Here is a 15657-nt window from a genome sequence, read left to right on the forward strand (position 1 = left end):
TTTGAAGTTAAATATGTGTACACGTCCCATGTTGGCTTATAAGAATAAAAAATAAACCATCCAATGAAGGAAACAGAATCGCTGCATGTCCTCGTTTATCATAAGCATATTGGGTTAATTCCGGACCCGATGGATGGCGAAGGCACTTTAAAATTAAATATAAACAATAACATTTTTGAAACCATAACGTTCTTCAGTTCAAATCTGTCAACAAAACCGTAAGCTTATAAAGCAAAGTATAGACGGCTTCATAGAACGCACACGCGTTCTTACGGTTACGCGCCGGGCCCGAAGTTAACTTCCCTTGGAGACGGGCTTCATTAACTGAGACATCGTGCTCTGTCCATCTTAGATAGATCTTTTGCAAAACACACACCGTGACTCTTTAGTTATTCAGACTTTTTTGCCGCTTTCCACACAGTCGCAAATCACCCAGCAGCGTAGGGTAGCAACTGGGTCCCGAGTTTTGCCACTGCAAGCACCACTCACATTTTCCTTAGGAAATGTTCATTCTAGTTTAAATGTATTATTTAGTGTCTAACTGTCCTGTCCAAGCAGATTTTGAGGTTTTAAGACTGTGATCCTGTGCATTTACTAGTAATGTAACGATATTGACGATATTGCGCTATCGCGGTGGTAAACGTGTCAAGTTTCTCGATATCGTCGGTTGGGTTACAATATTAAAAGGACAGGTGTCCGTCAAAAAGCAAGAACAAATTATTGTTAACTACATAGACCATGATCGTTAGCGACCTGGATCTATATTTAACATGGATAGACCTCTACCTGTCGTGATAATATATAAAACTCCTGATGTTAGTTACACCTACAGAAGAATAAAATAAAACCTATTTCGTTACCTTTTGGAGCTTGGAAGGGTTCGGTTTTAATCCCATCATCATCTGTCCTCGTCAGAGCTCGTTTACCAGTATATTCAGCATCTGCCTCATATTCGCCACCTCGAGCATATTCTCCAAACTCATTTTCTACGTCTTCAAAATCAATATTTTGATCACTGACAGCTTCTTGACCACATCCATCATCAAGAGACAGTGACACTAACATATGATTGTGTTTAGTACTTGCTCTCTGCTGTAAATCACTGAAACATTTCAAGTTTTGCAGATTATAATTATTATAGTTTCGTTTTCTGTCAGAGGTAACTATGAGTGAAACGCAGAGGTGGTAAAAGTACTCAAAAGTTATACTCCAGTAAAAGTAGAAAGTCCTCCATTCAAACATCACTTGAGTAAAAGTACAAAAGTGTCAGATTTAAAACGTACTCAAGTACCAAAAGTAAAAAGTAAATATTCAAATCAACTGTAAATATCAATAATTAAGCGGATAAAATCTTTTGGGACTGATATGCAATGCTTTAATTGAACAAATGATAAGATTAGATACTGCAATTAAGAATTTGTTAGATTTGCAATTAATAAGAGACAATGAAACACCTTAACGCAGTATAGGGGTTAAACTTAAAATAGACATGTTCCATAACATTAGCTCCATAAACAGATGAGGAGCAAGATACTATTAACTAATTCAAAATTAATTCAAAAGCCATAACCACAATGACATATTACGTAACAATTAGTTAATAGTCATGTGCCTCAACAAGTAAAGTCATACTATAATTTTGCCAATTGTTATGATTAATGATGAATTAAACAGACAACTGAGAGTCGGAATGCATGGCTTTGAATAGCCTACATGAATTTACATTATTAGTTAATGTAATGTGTTATTAGGGAATTAATGATGTCATATTTAATTAATAGCAATTCATATATTACTTAATCTATTAATCATAGAGAATGTTCATTAGTTGCTGATGCAGTAATCATTAATAAATGGTTTAGTTCTTCATTAGTAATACATTAACTCATGATTATCTGTGCATTAGTTAGGCATGAATTATAATAGTGCACCTTTATTGTAAAATGTTACCTATGTTTTTATAGTAAATTGTGTGCCGCAAAATAAAAAAGTTGGGGAAACTGAGCTAACGTTAGTGTGACAAACCTGACTTGTCAGCTTTTCCAAGTCTATACCCGACTGGATCATCCATGACCGACCAGACCGGTTTGGAAATCAAGTGTAATAAATACTTAATACTTGGAGCGGGCATGGGGAAATGTATTGGAGTAAAAAGTAAACTTTGCCTTTAATATTGTAGTGGAGTAAGAGTAAAAGTAGATGCAAATAAAATATACTCAAGTAAAGTATTTTTACTTGCCACCCCTGGTGAAACGTCACTTCATCATTGCGTATCAGACATTGCCACCTTTTGGAATAAAGGTGAATTGCGCCCTATTTCCTTATAGATTAATTTATCATTGTGCAAAAAAAAAAAAATATATATATATATATATATATATATATATATATATATATATATACGTACAATCCTACACATCTCAGGTCGTTAGCGACTCTATACAATTTTGACAAATAGTAGTGAAAAAACAGGCATTCAATTATAATGCTATTATTGTTTTCTTTGTTATATTGTTTAAAATGGATAAATTGAGGAATACTAAGACTGTTGATGTCTAACTTTAAAAAAATGATTGAGGAGCAGAGTAGTGAATGACGCGACCCGAGGTATGCATTTAAGGGTTTAAAGCACTGTGATCAGCGTTTTATGTTGTCATGGATCCATGAATACAACAATAAATTGCTTGTTGACTGGCAAAAGCAGAATGTCAGTATTTTTTTCGCTATTATCATCACAAACACTATCGTGAGCTATTTAACAAAACCGTGCACAATATCGCAATAAATAGTACCGTGAGGTCAATATCGAAATTGTATCGTACCGTGAGATTTTGATATCGTTACATCCCTAGCGTTTACCGCCATAACCTGACCATTAGCCTATATTAAGAATAATGCAATACCTTCTTTCTCATTTATATAATTCTGACATAATATTCAACCACTGCTGTTTATCGTGACTTTTCCCTCTGTAAAATGAGGTATTGCAACAGCTGGGTAGCAGTGTTAATACTCATCAAGTCGTCACTAAACTGGACTAATTTGAACAGTCACACTAAAAGGGTGTTTTAATAAGGGGATTTTAAGACTTTTTGTTGGGGTAGATAAATAAATAGTGTAACGAGTGCCATCTTGTCTTATGTCTGACCCTGGTTTGATGTAAAGTAAATGGAGTCTGAACCGAACCCCCTCCAACTGACTGTTATTGTGGCTTGTTTTCTCAGAATGAGGATCGACTACGGCAAGCGGTGGAGCTCATTGGCAAAGCGTCACGACTCCTCGTTAGACAACAGAAGTAAACCTTCATTGTTTTGTATTATTATTTCTGTGTCACTTTACATTGATCTCATTTATTACCATGAATGCATTAACTAACATCATCTAACAATAAGCAATATAGTTTAACAGCATTTATTAATCTTTGTTAATTTAGATGATAAACATAATTCATGTTAGTTCACAATGCGTTATTAACACACTTTTTGATGTTTTAGTAAATGCGTTATTAACACATCCTAAAAATGTTTTAGTAAATGTTGAGATTAACATTAAGATGCTGTATAAGTATTGCTCATTCTTACTTCATATTCACGAATGTTTTATTGTAAAGTGTTGTGATTATTCGGGAATTCCTGATATTAACACCAGTGTTCATTTTCACAGCACATTTAGATTTAAAATAAGATATTGCTCTAACGTTATTTATTGGACATTATCCGATAAATAACGTTAGCTCCGCTTCGCGTCGGGGTCCTGATCACTCTGAAGGGGTTTATTCTGCGATAACAACCGGCTGGGTGGACATTATCCCGCTTATTACACGGCTACTAGTCTCAAATAAATTACACACTAAATATTGTCTTGAGATTAAATATCTGATTAGCTCTTACGCAAAGCTTCCGCGAAGAAAAACAGTTCCAACCTGCTTTAAGCCTTTATCTATTGCTGCTAAATGTTGAGAATGAATGCTGAAAGGGTTAGTTCAGCCAAAAATGAAACCAAGCCTATGATTTACTCACCCTCAGGTCATTATAGGTGTTTATGACATTCTTCTGTCAGACAAACACAATCAGAGTTATATTTAAAAAGTCCAGGCTAACGTTAATCCCAGCAGTAGTTGGAGCTGTTTCTGAAGTCCATTAAATGCAGCTGTCCGTCAAATAACGTGCTCCACACGACTCCGATGGGTTAATAGAGCCTTCTGATTCCAATCGATGCGTTTGTGTCAGAAAAATATCCATATTTAAAACTTTATAAAGGAAACCCTCCTTAAAGTCTTCCATTGTAGCCACGGCTGTTTAAGCCACAAGATGGCGCCAGCGTTAAGCACAGAAGTAGAACCGGTCAAGATAACTCGCAGTACCCGGATGAGCGGTGTGTGTTATCTGGGAATAACATACCGCTGGAATGCGCGATTGACCAATCAGAATCAAGTATTTCACAGAGACGTGTAATACGTGTAAATAAACAGACAATTAGTGAGAATTGGACCCTAAACTAAAGTGTTTCTAAAGTGGACCCTAAACTAAAGTGAAATATCCATCATTTGAACTAGTAAAAGCTCTAAATCCTGATATCTGTAATTGTATTTTCACCAGTTAAACATCACCATGGGGTGCCATTCACATGTAGGAATTTAATTGCTAATAGTAAAAATGCAAACAATGTTGATATCAGTAATTCGATTGTCATTGAGTGACAATGCTAATTTCTGATACCAGTAATTTGATTAATACTTTGTAAGAAGGCCATTTTAGATATGTGAAATTATATTGATACCAGCTAATGAATGTGAATGGCAGCCCATAATGACGTTTAACTAGTGAAAATACAATTACAGATATCAGGAATTAGAGCTTTTACTAGTTCAAATTAAATAATCAAGAATTCATATCCTAGGAATTAATCAAAACGGCTTGACATATTTTCTGAATTTTCGGTGCATCCCTAGCAATTATTTTGTAGCTGTTCCTGTTGATAACTCTTTTGGTTTGTGTGGTAGTGTCTTATTTTAATGCCAGGTGAATGCTGCTGATTGCAGGTTTGATGAAGCCGCGGTGTCCCTTCAGAAGGAGAAGAACATGTATAAAGAGATCGAGAATTACCCGACCTGTTTCAAGGTGCGTCTCAGGGTTCATATCTCTGGATCGTGGAGGCATTGCCATGATGAGTAATGGTATTGTGTGTTTGTGCTCAGAAAACAATCGCACAAGTGTTGGTCCATCTGCACCGAGCGGACTACGTGGCGGCGGACCGGTGTGTGCGCGAGAGCTACAGTATCCCAGGGTTCAGTGGGAGTGAAGACTGCATTGCCATGGAGCAGCTCCTGCAGGGTTACGATGAGCAAGATGAGGATCAGGTGACTCGCGTCTGTACTTCACCGCTGCTCAGATACATGGACAACGACGTGAGTCTGCCACTCAACATCTGTGTGTGTGTTTGTGTGTGTGTGTGTGTGCGCCGCTTATCATCAGTACCGTACAAAGAACATGAAGAGGTAGCACTTTATTTTAAGTTAGTTACTGGTGTTGTAGTAAATGAGAGCAGCCTTAAAGGGTTAGTTCACCCAAAAATGAAATGTCTTAACTCCTCTCCCTAATGTCGCTCCACACCCGTAAGACCTCGGTGAATTTTAGTTTTACTGTGCTGCCGGGTTCAAAATCAATGCAGCATTGTCTCAAAAATGCCCAAAATGTATATAAATGCCCACAAAATTCAGAGATTTAGTTTTTTTATATAACATATATATAGAAATATCACAAGAGCAAGACAGCTGTGCTCATTAATGTAAGCATAATTGCAAATGATTTTGATTTATACAAACGAATATTACATTTTAAACTGTCTTTGCTAATTCTGCAACGTTGCATTATTAAATGAATCAGCTGCTTTAACATTAATCATTTATTCAACTGATTAGTTTAAAGCTACACTGTGTAACTTTTTTAGTTTATTCTTAGCTAAAAACACTTAGTTCTTTCAAAAATATATGTGCTCATTAATGAATATTTACTTCTTTCATATAATAAAGTATTCTCATAAGTTTATAATATGCCATTGGAAACACATACGGGTGAGGGGTTCGAATGCCGGTCGCCATGTTGCTCCTCCATCTTGAAAGTACAGTAGCCAAAGAGGGACATACCCGTAAATTCAAGCTTCGCCTTTCGCGTTTTAACACTCGATGGCACCGTGTCAAATGTGAAGAGGGGGAGTGCCGTGTTAATCTTGGACTAAATCAGCCACCGTAGGAGTTAAAATGAAATCAGAATTGAGAGGAACAGAAACTAATATTCTCTGGACGGTCATATAGCTTTACACCGCTAGATGGGGGAAAATATCACACAGTGGAGCTTTAATGTTAAGTTAATCTTAACATTATTTATGCAGGTGTAATTGTATTTTTAGATCAGATGTTTTAGATGAATTTAAGGAGTGCTGGTCTAGTCTCTTCTGGTCTTGGTTTAGGTGGTCTTGACTACAACCCTAGTAGTTACACATGTACTTACTATAGTACTTACAGTAAATTATGCATCATTATAAGTAACTAAGCCAAACCCTATAGTAAGTACATGTAGTTAATTAATATTACAATGTAACCACATCACCTTAAAATAAAGTGTAACCTGTCTTTATGAAGTCACAAACTCTTCTGTAGAGTGATGAAAGTCTCTTTTTTTACTCTTTTAACAGACAGAAAACATGCATTTCACCGAATTTAGGAATGAAATGTTCAATAAATCAGGTGAATGATATGTGATCAAACCTTTAGAATATAGATATGAATGTATGTAGAGCTGCTGAAGTGATTTCTGTCTTAAACTCACCGTTTTTAATGATATGCGTTGTCATTTAAATCTACAGACTCAAATAGATAAAAACACTGAATAAACCCTTAAAGGTGCACTTTAGATGCTTTCTTTTCACTAGTCAGAAAGAAGATTGATGCAAAATCTCAAAATTGACCAGTGCATGAAAAAACACTGGCTTTGCCTTAAATGTAGAAACTTTATTGGGGGGATACAGCACTTAAACCAATGATATTTCTTATGATTATTAGGGGCCCAGCACTGAAGGGTCCTAGTGTGATTTTGTTAGGCCAGTGGTTCCCAAACCTGTCCTGGAGGACCCCCAGCACTGCACATTTTGTATGTCTCCCTAATCAGACACACCCACTTCAGGTCTTGCTATCTCTACTAATGAGCTGATGAGTTGGATCAGGTTTGTCTGATGAGGGAAACATGCAAAATGTGCAGTGCTGGGGGTCCTCCAGGACAGGTTTGGGGACCACTGTGTTAGTGTTCTCCTTCCGCTCTTGAGTCAGTGGCAGCCCATAGATCCGTTTGCAGGAAAGTAATGACATTTGGCACACTGATAGAGGACCGTCTGAACTGACAACATTCCCAATTTGGACTCTCTAACTCAATCCCTCTAGCGCCACCAACTGTCTGAAGTTGCCTCCACGTTTATGCTATAGTAACTTTTGATCTGTAAGGGCTAGAAACTACATATTTCCCGATTCCTTGGCTCAAGATGACACCATATAATGTCATCTATCATGTCAAAATTGAACTAGATCATCTTCAGAATATGGTGTCAAACGTATGGAATTCAAGTAGATTCGTCAAAATGAATGAATATGATGAAGAGCACACCAAAATGAATGCAAGGTTTTATCTTCACGGCGCTTTAGCGTGTTCTGACCAAACTTGGTGCATGTTATGACCACCATGACCTGAGGTTACCTGCTCAGTTTCAGTGCAGCGCCACCTAGTGGTCAGAAGATACAAGCTATTTTTACTTATAACAGTTTTCTAGTCTCCCCCCAAATATAGTTCCCACATCCCTGGTAGTGTGTGTGTGTCTGCGTTGGAAATGAGCTCTTTAACAACATGCTGTATGTCCATCAATGAGCTCATGATTGTATCCTCACCTGTCCTACAGTATGCAAAGCTTGCCATCAGCCTGAAAGTGCCTGGAGGAGGGAAGAAGAAGAAAGCCCCGGCCTCCGCTAGCGGGGACGCTGGAGCCGCGCAGCCGGAGGAAGATGAGGATGAGTACGCTGGAGGACTCTGTTGAAGAGCCACATTACTGCCTCGGGCTCCAGCATGAAGGTGCATGACCATGCTGTACACTCAGAATATCATATTCCTGTACTTTAAGATGCTCTCAGAAAAGCCACTCAACAAGCATGTGTATTTATTCAGGTTTGCCTTTAAACTCCCTGAAGTTTGCAAACCCAAAACCTGAGAAACAGCCTTATATGTACAGTCAAAACTACAGGCCATCATGTCGAATGACACACGATCAGATGAATATTGAAGAGCTGGGGTTTGATTAACAGTGCCTGCCTGACCAAAATGTATTTGTAATTTCAACACTGTTTTAACTTATTCCCATTCATTCTTAAAGGATGAGTTCACTTCAAAATGAACATGTCCTGATAGTTTCTTCATCCCAGATGTTCATGTCTTTCTTTCTTCAGTGGAAAAGAAATGAAGTGTTTTGTGGAAAACATTCCAGGATTTTTCTCCTCATAATGGCCTTCAATGGGAACCAACGGCTGAAGGTCCAAATCAATGAGGAAGAGCTTCAGAGACTCTGATGATCCCAGAGGAATAGAGTCTGATCCACACAAACCATCACACATTTACTAAAAGAAAGAAACAGTTATATACTTTTAACCTCAAATGCTCATCTTCAGTGTTGTTGTTCTTCACGGCGTATGATGGCATCACGTTGGAAAGGTAGGTGGAATTTGCATCACGCAGCTCATGTTCTCTTCCAACTAGAAAAACGTCCGACATCGTTGTTTTTTTTTGTTGTCTTTGCACGTTCGCTTTAACACTGGGTCGGTACTTCCACCTATATCACACGGCTTGTTGTCAAAAGTACCGACCTCGATACCAAGTCGGTTCTGAAATTTAAACTGGCCGTTGTGCTCACGCTCATCAAATGATGTCTGTGATTGGCTACAGCGATTAGCACTTCACAAACACGTTGTAAATATACATCAATGACGCTTTTCACAGAGCGCTTAGACACAATGCAGGCGTCTGTCTCCGCTGAACGGTCCGGATCATTGTAGCCAATCACAGACATATTTAATGAGCGTGTGAGCACAATGGCCAATCAAGTGTTTCGCTCAGTGTCACATTTTTTAAATTTCAGTACCGACTTTGTATTGGGGTCGGTACTTTTGACAACACTAATCACTCGTGACCTTTCCAACGTGACGACATCATACGCTGTGAAGCAATAACACAGAAGTTGCGCATTTGATTTTAAAAAAAGTATATAAATGTTTCTTTCTTTTAGTAAATGTGTGATGGTTTGTGTGGATCAGACTCTATTCCTCTGGATCATCAGAGTCTCTGAAGCTCTTCCTCATTGATTTGGACCTTCAGCCGTTGGTTCCCATTGAAGGCCATTATGAGGAGAAAAATCCTGGAATGTTTTCCTCAAAAAACTTCACTGAAGAAAGCGGTGAACATCTGGGATAAGATGGAGGTGAGGAAATTCAGCAAAAGTTCATTTAAAAGTGAACTCTAACTCGGTTTTTTCTTTGCAAATGCATGTATGAACTGCCTTAAGATAATCTGAATATAAGAAACGTTATCTAAGTTTTGTTTTAGTTGAAGTGTAGGTGTGCTTGGAACAATTTCTGTTATTAATGAGGACTTGTGTTTACTGTGATTGCATGGTTTCAGAATACCGCTGAATAAATAAAGACATTTCTATTTTAATGCATTTTACAGTGCATTTTGTGGACTTAACACGTACAAACACAGGCAGACAGACCAACCGGTTTCCAGAATGTGCTTTATGATCCTGACCCACAATCACAGCACAGAGCCCTGACGTATCAGTAAAGCACCGCCCCGTTCCTGGGGACGCTTTGGTCCGCCATTCAAGCCAAAAAAATCGAGCTAATTTCACCCAAGCACTTCTGGGTCCAGTTTTCTCTGGAGAAAAAAAGTGCCTTGTGTCTTTCAGTTGCCGTCTCTCTTCGTTCAAGTTTTCAGCCAGCCACCAGGACAGTATATTGCACGATTAACACACTCCCGTTTGAGGTGGACAGGTGGCGCTAGAGCGCAGCTTCTCAATGTCTAAATCTCTTGCTATTTCACCTGTGGGTCACATTGTCGTAGCGTCCTCATGCAGCGAGGTCACAGGAGCGCTAACGATTGGACGCTTCCTGTGAGAAGCAGATCCGTCCTTGGGTTTCCGAGCAATCGTTTAGGCTCATTTAGTCTTCTCCCGTGTCCATTTGATCATGGTCTCTGGCGAGCGGTAAAGGAAGATGAGTTTGGCGTACAGGTCCTCCTCCAGCTCCAGCTCGCCCGTCTCCCGCACCAGGAAGATGTCGGTGCAGAGTTTGAGGATGCGGTCCACACACGGAAGCTCTTCGAACATGATGGAGTGGGAGATACCGCTGAAGAACTCGCGAACGAACTTCCCAATCACCAGCACCACGGATGCGTAGAGTCCCATGATCCTGCAAGAGACGGTCATGTGTTATCAATCAACTTTATATATATCGCGCTTTTACAATGCCGATTGTTTCAGAGCAGCTTCAGTGTCAAACAGGACAATATTGCAGCAGAATTTGATTTGGATAGTTTATAGAATTAAATATGATCTAGTTAGTTAATTCATTTAGTTTGTATATTTAGTTGAATAACTTGGATCATAATTTTAGTTTCCCCAACTGAGCAAGCCAAGCCAAAGGCGACCAAAGGAACCCAAACTCCACCAGGGCATGATGGAGAAAAATAAACCTTGGGAGAAACCAGACTCAGTTCTCCTCTGGCCTATTATTAAACAGTGTATAATTATTATTCTGGCAACCTTGCAAGTCATAAATCATTCAATAGGAATATTCAAAATTGTGGGTATCACGCAAGAGACGGGTTCGTTTAGGATGGCGCGTCGATTACACAAGAGTATGAATACTTGAAAGATCGGAGTTAATGCGCCGGAGACGGGTTTATTGAGGAGGACGTGCCGGTGAGGCAAATTCAATTCCTAAATTGTTACTGACATCTGTGGCCCTTTCATATTCTGTGCTATCCTGCAGGATTCACCATTTGCACATTGAGCACAACATTATGAAGCTGCAGACTCGGAGTCCCGCATCCACAGTCCCGCATTCTCAGACCCCTCGTTTTTTTTTAAGAAACAGCGCCTCCTGCTGTTCTGAAGACCGTACAACACCCTTATCCAAATAAGATGCAATATTACGTTATCGTTTCATTTAAAGTTTTCATTTAAAAATAAATTTACACAAAATAACGCTTTTGCAAACATCTTTGCATTCCCAAAAAACGTCATTGTTTTCTCTGACTAAGTAGCCTACGCAGTAGATTTATTTATTTATTTAATAAAGAGTGTGGGCAATTAAAAGAAAATTACTGATGGACAAAATACAATTACAGATTGAACTATCCTCTGAAAAATATTATGTGATATATCGCTACAATTCTTTTTTTTTTGTTCAATGTTTCTTTCAGTTTCACATGCTAATGGTCTAATTGACATATAATACGCAAGGCTAACGTTACAAAACCATATTTTTTTATATCTGGAATGCAAAGCATAACTCACACAAGAATAGACAAAACACCAATAATAAACGAGTCTGTACTTTAACTATCACCAAACATCATATTGCGGTAAAAAGGACAAAGCAAAGAAAAAAGGAAGAAAGTATTGTGTTAGTGACTGTACTTTGTATCTTCAATTGCATAAGGTAAAATAATAACTACTGTAAATACTACTGTAAAACAATTTTTGAATTGTACAGATTTGTTTATTATTGGTGTTTTGTCTATTCTTGTTTGAGTTTTGCTTTGGATTCCAGATATCAACAGGTTTTTAATGCTAGCAATGTATAATATGTTAATTAGACCATTAGCATAGGTTGACCTAAAACAAACATTGGAATTGGAATTAAAAAAACATTGTAGCGATATATCACATAACATTTTTCAAAGGATAGTTCAATCTGTAATTGTATATCTTCCATCAGTAATTTTCTTTTATTTAAATAAACAAAAAACTACTGGGTACTTTGTTAGTCAGAGAAAACAATGACATTTTTTGGGAATGCAAAGATGTTTGCAAAATCGTTAGGCTAATTTGTTTAGATTTATTTGGAAAACTTTAAATGAAACGACACCGTAATAATATATCTTATTTGGATAAGGGTGTTGTACGGTCTTCAGAACAGCAGGAGGCGCTGTTTCTTAAAAAAACGAGGGGTCTGAGAATGCGGGACTCTTCCGAGTCTGCAGCTTCATACTACTCCATTGAGCACTATTATTTCCCCTATTTTAGCTTCTTTACACTGGCTGCCTATTTAAATTAGGATCCATTTTAAAATTCTGTTATTTGCTTTTAAATCACTAAATGGTCTTGCCCTGCCACACCTCTCTGAGCTTCTACACTCTTATAAAGCGGTCCGCTCACTGATGATCAGCTGCTTCTGACTGTGTCTAAAACGAAGCGAGCCTTTGCTGTGTCTGCCCCTAAACTATGGAATGATCTGCCTTTGCATGTTAAGCTGGCCTCTTCTCTATCTGTTTCAAAACACTTCTTAAAACCCATCTTTTTTTTTTGGCTTTTGACACCTAGTAAGATGTCGACTTTATTTACTTGATTTAATTTGTTACTTTGAATGCTTTTATTGGTGAGGCTATTACAGTTTTTCTCAATTGTTTACACACAGACACAATGAGCACATGTAACTCATTCGCCGACGCCCTGAACCAGTTCTGCTAAACTACAGGCACAGTTCCTGCTTTACACTCAAATTGCAGCTCTAAAACACACTTTTTTCAAAACACTACACACAATTCTCTGCTTTTGGCACAATTTTCATGCAGAATATATATTTTTTACACAAGGAACACACTGCCATTCAGATATACACACTGACTCATCACAAGGGCAAACACAGTCACACAGTTTTACATTAGCAATCAGAGCTTTAGCATAAAAGGGCAACCGATGCAGCATAGGTATTTCATTTTTATTTTTACTGTACCTATATGCAGTAAATTCTTCTGGTGTATTGCATGTTGTGTATGTGCAACGTAGTGTTGGTTGGGAATGGGATGTAGATTGTTTTTGCAGGAAAAATAAAATACAATTTTACAGTGTATTTGTGTGTTCTGAGTATAAAAACAATATTCTCAAATATTTTACAACACACTTATGTTTGTACTGTCTGTATTAAGTGTAACACTGAACCAAAAAAGGCCTCAGTCATGATGATGAATGGAGAAGTGTTTTCCATTGAGCACATCAGTGTTCAGCTGGCTCTTATAAATGTCTATACTTATGATGGTTTGTGTATGTCTTTTGAAAATAAAATCCCATTTTGAGAAGAAATAACACTGTTTTGAATGTAAAATTTCATTTTGCAGGAAAAATTAAGGGGTTTTGCCCATTGTGTGTTTTTGTGGATTTGTGTGTAGAGTTCTGAGAATATGAGGCATGCTTTCAGAAAATGTATGTAAACAATTGAGAAAAACTGTTATTGTACATATTTTTTCTGTACAGAACTTTGGTCAACTGTGGTTGTTGTAAAGTGCTTAACAAATAAAGTTGGTATGGTATGGTATTTAACCACCAGGTCATCACACAACACTGCTTTACTTCTTACTAGGGATGCCACACATCTCATATATTATTGAAACTTTCACTACGGCATTCATGGTTCAACACGCGTTTGTGAATTGCGTTTATTTCGGTTTTGCATTTGATTTTTTATTTCTCTCATGAGCACTAAAGTTAGGGCCACACTTGAAATGCAGGTGTCAGAGTTATACTCACGGAACATTATGGTTATTCACACTCACCAAAGTTCATTAATTACATGCGTTTTAAAGCCTTGCCGGCTAAACATTTCATTGGCGTGCTTCTGCACTGTTTTCCATGCACTGAGCACACACTAAAATCCTGTCAAACACACGCGATTACTGGACTAAGTATTGTTACTGCGCTAATACTGTCAAACACACACAATGTTAACATATATGAACACAGTGGGTTATGTCTAAAGTGAAAGTATGAGATGCGAGCAGGTCATAAACACTTGTCCTTAAAGGGACAGTTCACCTCTAAACTTATGTTAATAAAACAACAAAGAGCTTGTCTGATATCTCTGAGCTGAAGAAAGAGTATTGCATTTAAAACATTTTCTCCTTAACCTCTTTCTGTTCCTGTCACCTAAGAATAGAATAGCAAAAAAACGGACGTGTGGTTAAAAACGAGGTGCGTATTAAAGTGGAGACCAGAAAGAAACAAAAGTGTAAGACAGGGTTCCCGTGGGGTCTTAAAAAGCCTTAAAAGCATTGAATTTATTAGTTTGGAAATAATACCTTAAAGGGATAGTTCACTTTAAAACTGAACTTTTTTCTTCTGCTGAACACAAAGGAAGATATTTGGAAGATAAGCAGATTTTGAGCCCCATTGACTACCATAGTAGGGGAAAAAATACTATGGAAGTCAATGGCTCCAGTTAACTGTTTGGTTACTGACATCCTTCAAAATGTCTTTCCTTGTGTTCATCTGAAGAAAGAAACTCATTAAGGTTTGAAACAATTTGAGGGTGAGTAAAGGATGACAATTTTCCTTTTAAAGTGAACTATCCCTTTAACCACACCCACATTAACTGTCTGACCAATCACACAATAGTTCTCGATAAAGTGTTAAGAACAAGCTGGCAGAACTCCGAGAACAAAATGACGTCAGCCCTGGGAGCGAGAACTTTTTCCTCTGTTCTTGCAGAGTATGTTTTAGCCTTAAGCCGTTGAGGGGACTCACCCGTATCCGGCCAGGAAGCCCAGGCTGGGAGGACTGACTTTATCACTGAAGACGTAAAGCTGCAGCCCAGCCTCGCTCTTCTTCTCCAGCTTGGCCTCGGATCTCATCTGGATCTTCCCTGCCGACGGCTGGTCCACGATCCACCATTCCTGGATCTGTTCGCTGCTGTTCTGAGACCGCTCCAGGTCCAGAAGAACGCTCTTATAGCCGTCAGCTGAGGAGAGACTGGGATTGAGTACGGGTGATGATAACCCTTAACTGTCACCGTCACACAGGTGGGATGCTTGGCACTCTTTTTTTGATTGCCTTTTATTCATATCCTATATTCAAAGGCTTAGTTCACCCAAAAGATTCAAACGGTTATGAATCAGAGAATTGATTCATGATTCGGATCGCCAATGTCACGTGATTTCAGCAGTTTGACACGCGATCCGAATCATGAATCAATTCTCTGATTCATAACCGTTTGAATCTTTATTTAAGGATTGAACACTAACCCGGAAGAGAAGCCAATGCTGAATAAAGTCGTAGTTTTTGTTATTTTTGGACCCAAATGTATTTTGGATGCTTCAAGAGACTCTAATTAACCCACTGATGTCTCATATGGACTACTGTGATGATGTTTTTATTCCCTTTCTGGACATGGACAGTATAGTGTGCATTCACTTGCATACGCTCTCGGACTAAATATAAAATATCTTAAACTGTGTGTAAAGATGAACGGAGGTCTTACGGGTGTGGAATGACATTAGGGTCAGTCATTAATGGCATAAATTTCATTTTTGGGTGAACTAACCCTTTAAGTAATCATCATAAATTAGGTAT

At 38.2% G+C, this 15657-nt stretch overlaps 2 protein-coding genes across 5 annotated transcripts in view; one reads left to right on the top strand and one right to left on the bottom strand.

The window, feature by feature from the left end:
• The window catches only part of napga (N-ethylmaleimide-sensitive factor attachment protein, gamma a), a 48143-nt gene extending 38393 nt beyond the window's left edge, over positions 1–9750 (top strand). The window contains exons 9-12 of the mRNA XM_067435589.1: positions 3225–3295; positions 5042–5120; positions 5198–5407; positions 7945–9750. Of these exons, the coding sequence (XP_067291690.1) occupies positions 3225–3295; positions 5042–5120; positions 5198–5407; positions 7945–8079 (495 nt within the window). The 3' untranslated portion in view covers positions 8080–9750. The remainder of the gene's footprint in view (positions 1–3224; positions 3296–5041; positions 5121–5197; positions 5408–7944) is intronic.
• A 55-nt stretch (positions 9751–9805) lies between these two features.
• LOC137064221 (piezo-type mechanosensitive ion channel component 2) overlaps positions 9806–15657 on the bottom strand; it is a 266236-nt gene continuing 260384 nt past the window's right edge. For all 4 annotated transcript variants that reach the window (XM_067435581.1, XM_067435580.1, XM_067435582.1 and 1 more), the window contains 2 exons: positions 14833–15046; positions 9806–10498 (listed from right to left, as the gene is read on the bottom strand). In XM_067435581.1, coding sequence (XP_067291682.1) covers positions 10246–10498; positions 14833–15046 — 467 coding nt within the window. In that variant the 3' untranslated portion in view covers positions 9806–10245. The remainder of the gene's footprint in view (positions 10499–14832; positions 15047–15657) is intronic.

Source organism: Pseudorasbora parva, chromosome 24, assembly GCF_024679245.1.
Source record: "Pseudorasbora parva isolate DD20220531a chromosome 24, ASM2467924v1, whole genome shotgun sequence".
In the NCBI taxonomy this organism is placed as follows: domain Eukaryota; kingdom Metazoa; phylum Chordata; class Actinopteri; order Cypriniformes; family Gobionidae; genus Pseudorasbora; species Pseudorasbora parva.